The 6,237-nt window shown below is 42.6% G+C and overlaps 1 protein-coding gene across 12 annotated transcripts in view; it reads right to left on the bottom strand.

The window, feature by feature from the left end:
- Nucleotides 1–6,237, bottom strand: part of TBC1D1 (TBC1 domain family member 1) — a 225,338-nt gene that overhangs the window by 214,534 nt on the left and 4,567 nt on the right. For all 12 annotated transcript variants that reach the window (XR_009601146.1, XM_012179797.5, XM_060417586.1 and 9 more), the window contains exon 2: nt 76–578. Coding sequence is in view for 11 of the 12 variants with exons in the window: in XM_012179797.5 (XP_012035187.2) it covers nt 76–492 (417 nt within the window). In the remaining variant the exon portion in view is untranslated. The remainder of the gene's footprint in view (nt 1–75; nt 579–6,237) is intronic.

Raw genomic sequence — 6,237 nt, 5'->3', positions numbered from 1 at the left:
CACGTAAATGCTCTAACCCCATACAACAAAGACCTTCCAGCCACACCCATTTTTTAAATCCCCACCTCCACTTACTTTTGTTTGATCATCGGCTTTGAACACATAGCAGATACTCTGCTGATTGGCTGCATCATTTTTAATCAGACAAGCAAAATAACTTGGGTCGTGACTATTGTGAATCAGTTTGTGAACTCGTTGAGGCTTACACTCGAAGATGCTGGAACAGATCAATGGATCCCATTGTTGACTTTTTCCTGGCTCAGGCTCACATCTCAATCCAGAGGGCGAAACACAAAGGCGGACTGGCTTAGTGCCAGGCTCCTTTTTGGAAGACTGCCCACTGAGCCTTCGCACCTCTGCCACCACCCACGGCAGCATGGGCATGGTAGTCAGAGAATGTACAGGCAAGGAGCCCACCAGCTGGAGGCCGAAGTCCACTGAGACCTCGTTAGGGAATGGGTGTTTCCTTGCTGTGAAGGTTATTGGTTCCATGTTGGGAAAGGTCTGGAAACTCAGCAAAACGTTGCCACTGTTTTTCTATTTCAGACCAAGCAATCTATTTCACATGCTTCTGAATCCTGTGGGAGAAAAACAGAGGCATTAGAATTTAATGAAGTCATGGCAATAGCTACTTTCAAAGAGATTATTTCAGCACTTGAGAGTCTGAAACCCAAATAGACGAAGAAATGGATATTAGCTCAAATAAGCTGCTCTGCCTAGAAAGAGCTTTCTTTAAATTGTATTACATATAAAACCTAAAAATGCTGTAACTGTCACACTTACTATGGGTTACAAAGCTCCCAACGGGAGACTCCTGTTAAACTCAAGCCTCAGAGTCAACAGAGGCCAGCTCCATAGAAAGTAATATAGTGCTTCTTGGACAGCTTTAAACACTGCTGTATTATTCAACGTACATTATAAGACATTTTTTTAAGATGACTAAATTCAGTACTGGTGGCTCCCCCAAGTAATCTTGCAAGAAAAAAGTCAGCTATCATGACAGTCTATTGAACCAGACCAGTTTTCAATAACTGACCTTATCACTTATGATACCCCTTAATTTTTAAAGGCTTTCCCCGATGTAGCCCAGAGGTTCCGAATCACGAATTCAAATTCCATTAACACATACTTGGTGACTATTATATTCTAAACACCATCACAAATATTTTGTTTCATTCATGTACTATACACACCCCATGTCTCTTCTCATCAATAGAGGGTGTTTTTTTGTATGAGACTCAAACTCACTCAAGAGGTAATTTTCCCTTCTCTATGGGTGACTTTCAACAACCACATTTGATATATCCTAGCTTACTCCTTGGAAGAAAAGTTATGACCAACCTAGATAGCATATTCAAAAGCAGAGACATTACTTTGCCAACAAAGGTCCGTCTAGTCAAGGCTATGGTTTTCCCAGTGGTCATGTATGGATGCAAGAGTTGGACTGTGAAGAAAGCTGAGCACCAAAGAATTGATGCTTTTGAAGTGTGGTGTTGGAGAAGACTCTTGAGAGCCCCTTGGACTGCAAGAAGATTCAACCAGTCCATTCTAAAGGAGATCAGCCCTGGGTGTTCTTCGGAAGGAATGATGCTAAAGCTGAAACTCCAGTACTCTGGCCACCTCTTGGGAAGAGTTGACTCATTGGAAAAGACTCTGATGCTGGGAGGGATTGGGGGCAGGAGGAAAAGGGACGACAGAGGATGAGATGCTGGATGGCATCACCGACTCAATGGATGTGAGTTTGAGTGAACTCCGGGAGTTGGTGATGGACAGGGAGGCCTGGCGTGCTGCGGTTCATGGGGTCACAAAGAGTCAGACACGACTGAGCAACTGAACTGAACTGAGTGCCCTTATAAGAGACCTAGAGAACTCTCTTTCCACTTCTACCATGTGAGGACACAGGGAAAAGAGAGCAGTCTATGAACTAAGAAGCCAGCCATCACCAGATTCTGAATCTGCCAGCACCTTGATCTTGGGCTTCCCGTCCTCCAGAACTGTAAGAAATAAGTTTCCATTGTTTATAGATTACCCAGTCTGTGATATTCGGTGACAGCAGCCTGAATGACTAAGATAGTCATTCAAATCCCTTCTTTACTCTATTACTGCTTCTTAACTGACAACATCTAAATAAATCTTACTTTTTTTCTCAACTGGAGAAAAGGTGCCCCCACACTCAATCCTGCCTTCATGTATTTCTTAGAGTAACTCAGCCAACATATAAAATTGATCATATCGCTCCTCTGCTAAATCCTTAATCACAGCCCCCATAAAATCTACTCTTTGCATGGCATATAGGATCTCTTCAGAATCTGGTCCTTTCCATATCTCTAACCACGTATACTCCTCTAAAATGCAGCTTTGGGAGCTTCCCAGGTGGTACAGTGGTAAAGAATCCACCTGCCAATGTAAGAGATGCAAGAGATGCAGGTTCAATCCCTGGGCTGGGAAGAGCCCCTGGAGTAGAAACTGGCAACTAGTTTCAGTATTCTTGCCTGGAAAATTCCATGGACAGAGGAGCCTGGTGGGCTACAGTCCATGGGGTTGCAAAGAGTCAGACATAACTGAGAGACCGAGCGCGCACGCATAGGCACATGCAGCTTTTGGCTCTGAAGATAAGTAACCAGACACGGCTCCCCACATGCGATGGGATTTCTCATGCCTCTGTGCCACAGTGCATACTGTTCTCTCTGTCAGGAACATAATACCTGTCACCAACTGTAGAGAGCCTGAGAGTTTACCCTGCTTGCAAACTTACAAGTCAGCCTGCCACAAGTTAGTCTCCTGATAGAGGACACGAGACTCCCACGTCAAAGGACGATTTATTACTCAGAGCAATAGCAGTAGCCACAGAGGCAGCACTGTGGCTGGTTCCCTGACCTTCAGTTCCCACAGGCCAGGTGACATCTGTATCCACAGTGGGTTACAGGACAGGCACCTGAGATTTGGAAGCCTGAATATTTTATAATAAGGAGTAAGCATGTCTGTCCTTAAATTCTAGAGTATCTTCCAGAGAGGGACACTATTTCTATCTTCTTTGGCTGTTTGCTATTGAAAAAAATCCAAAAGGTGGTCTAGAACAAAGCAGTTGGTACCTCTGCTCACAAAATAGCATCATGGACAACCCAAGGAGACGCTCTCAATGAAATGAAAAAAACAGGATCATTGACAACCCAAGGAGACTCTTCCAATGACCCCACTCTTGTCCTCTAACCTAATCCCAACTCATAGACAAGTCCTAGTTCAAGCAACTGTCGCCTCTTTCATCCATGGTGATTCAGGGCAGCCATCACGATGCCCTGCTGCACTTTGTACCTAAACATCATATTTACTTTAAAAGTTTGAATAGGTGTCTCTAAACAAGTCTGTAAGCATCTTAAGCTCATAAGGTTTGGGCTTTCTGAAATCAGTATTCAAATTCTAAACCATTTCTGAACTACAGTTGAAGTCTATTCTCTTTACTCTATGTTTACTTTGTGACATATATGCATATATCCAAAGAATGAATTTTTATAATTAATTTGAACATGGTTAAAAGCTAATTTTTAAATTTTAGATGTTCCAAAGTTTGGAAATAAGCCCATATTTTATTTAGAGTGCTAATATATTTCATAATAGTGTATTCCCTATCTCTTTTTTTTTTTAAAGTAAAGCTTCTCTTGATGATGAAAACAGACTAAAAGCTCATATAACCCCATTAATAAAGGTCTCTCCTTTTTTTATTTCTCTCACCTACAGGTGAAAGTGGCATTAAATGTCTGGCTCAGCTTCCACTCCTGTAACTGAATCTCTTCAAGTTCTAACTGTTGACAGCTGCTAATCCCAAGACATGTTTAAAGAAGTGACTAGAATTATTACAAAGGACAGACCCAAGATCTATCAATGAGAGTAGATGAGGCAGTTATTAATATGGTGGCAACCAGTGTAGCAGAATTACTTTCAGTTTTCTTTTTAAGGGAATACAAGCATAAAGCAAAAAAATGACAGAATTTAGTCATTTCAATCATTTGGTAAATAGTCATCAAATTGGTCCTGCAAATTCACTGTCAAAACTATCTGGATGCCTCAGATTTTCACTTTTCAACCAGTGATGGGGCACATCTTAGTATCTCTGTAAAAAACAGACTGGACCTTAACACCTTAACACTGTCAATAAACTATCAAATCATAAGTTCTACTTCAGACGGAGTCCTAATTATTTATAAGTAATTCAGATTCTGCTGACATAAGATTCATGGTAACTTAGATTCGGTGAATAACTAATGTTCAATGAAAAGTTACATAAAACAGAAGAACCATTCAATCCTAACAAACCATCAGATTATTTTTAAGGCATCTCAGTCTACATCGTATGCATGTAACCTGTGACCATCCTTGAGGGCCCAGGGAGAACCATCTATTCCAGGAAGTCTCCTGTGCTCCATATCTCAGAGATACTCTGGTCTGTTAGTCATGTTCTCGATAGCAGTCATCTGTGCAGAAGTCCTACCCCTCCCCGAGATCTTCTGTGTTTTACAACAGCTCCTGCCCACCACAACCCATTAACCATGGTGGGACCCAAAATACAGACATTCTTTGATCAGAATAGTTTCAATAACCTTGTTATTGAGTCCCGCCATGATAAATACCCCTGGAAGCATGTATCTAAAATCACAAAATTTTAAAGCTAGAAAGGTCTTTTAAAGCCACTCAAATTTCTTTCTTACATGCAGGAAATGAGGAAACTGAAGAAGCTAAATGGTTTGTCCAAGTTTGGTGACAGAATTAGGACAATACAAGTCCCTGACTCCCTTCCAAGCGTGGCAAAGAACCTGTTTTCTTACAAAAACACTTCCAAGTGTGAGGCTGAGAAAACAAATTTCTTTCCCAAATCTCAAGTTTACTCTTACAAAAGGATGAAACAAGACCATCCCCAAGTTTTCTTCTGTCTCTAAAATCTGGTGAATCTCATTTTCATAATGTAAAATACCAAATGTCCCCGAGACTGTGTGGGGATAGAAAGCTGCTCCGATCTTCCCTACAGGAATATAAATGTGGGAGAAGTGCATGAAGACAGCCTGGGGTTTATTGATCAGGAAGCGAGAAAGGGGATGGTGGGAGTTAGCTGGCTGCCATTGGGAGCCCCCTCTCTTCCCAGCACCCATCCACTCCCTCCCTCCCAGTAACCCACAGGGAGTAGGATGGGGACTTTCCAGTAACCAGCCATCCACTGCAGTCCCTACCTTCTCAGACGCTGGTGGGAGGGGCGGAGAGTGAGATAGATAGATGACGGGAGGGCTATTGGAAGCTTCTAGCTCCAGGCCAGGTTAGAAACCAGTCAATACTGATTAGGTGTCAGGGACCTGCCGGAGAGACAGGAAACCCCCAAGGACACTCATTTCCCCTTGAGAATCAATGACATTTTTTTTCCTTCTGTTCTTTACTCTAGATGGAGTAGCTTGCAGCTGAACAGGATTATTCTGCCACTTGAATACTCTAATCGCATGCAGTGAGATCACTGGCTTGGCTCGGCTATTTGTCCATTTCCTGCACAGAATCCCACCCAATCAGAAAAGTGTGTTACTCACTCAGGAACTGCTCAAGGGTCCCCAAACTCTTTGAAGCAGTTGGCTATTTCACCAGCACGGCTATTTCACTGAATGGCTCCTGGAGCTAGTGGTTCTAACCTTTACTTCATCGTGGACGCTCCAGCACCTGGCTTTGCCTCTCTGACTTGACACATAAAACAATGCTGTTTTGAATGACTTCCTTCCTATATAAATCAGAGCCAATTCAAGCCTAGTCCTTTAGAATATCACTGTCACTTCCTGTATTCTCTTCCAGGGTATTGCCCAGGATAAAAGGGTGGGGTGGGATCGTCCTAGTTGGCCTCTAGGGGTTATGTCTAACCTTCCCTCCTGCATAGCTGCTATAAGTTATTCTCCTAAAAGTAACTGAGTCAACTGTTAACACAGAATTACACTTACCTGTGAGTCTGTTAACAGGTTTTGCACTCGCAATAGCCCTGACCAATGAAGACCATTATTACCATATCTGAATAAGAACTATTATGGACTATAATTATCATTATCGGCTCCAGCTTAAAGAGAAACGTTAAGGAAGTTGCTGGCACAGAGACGTGAGGTCACTTGCCCAAGGTCATACTAGCAGCAAGTGGCAGAAGCAGGATTCAGACCCAGGTCTTTCCACTCCAGAGTCAGCATTACCTATTAACTAGTATTGGATATTACACACATGCTC

The sequence above is a fragment of the Ovis aries genome, chromosome 6, assembly GCF_016772045.2.
Source record: "Ovis aries strain OAR_USU_Benz2616 breed Rambouillet chromosome 6, ARS-UI_Ramb_v3.0, whole genome shotgun sequence".
In the NCBI taxonomy this organism is placed as follows: Eukaryota; Metazoa; Chordata; class Mammalia; order Artiodactyla; family Bovidae; genus Ovis; species Ovis aries.
This window is presented reverse-complemented; position numbering and strand designations above follow the sequence as displayed.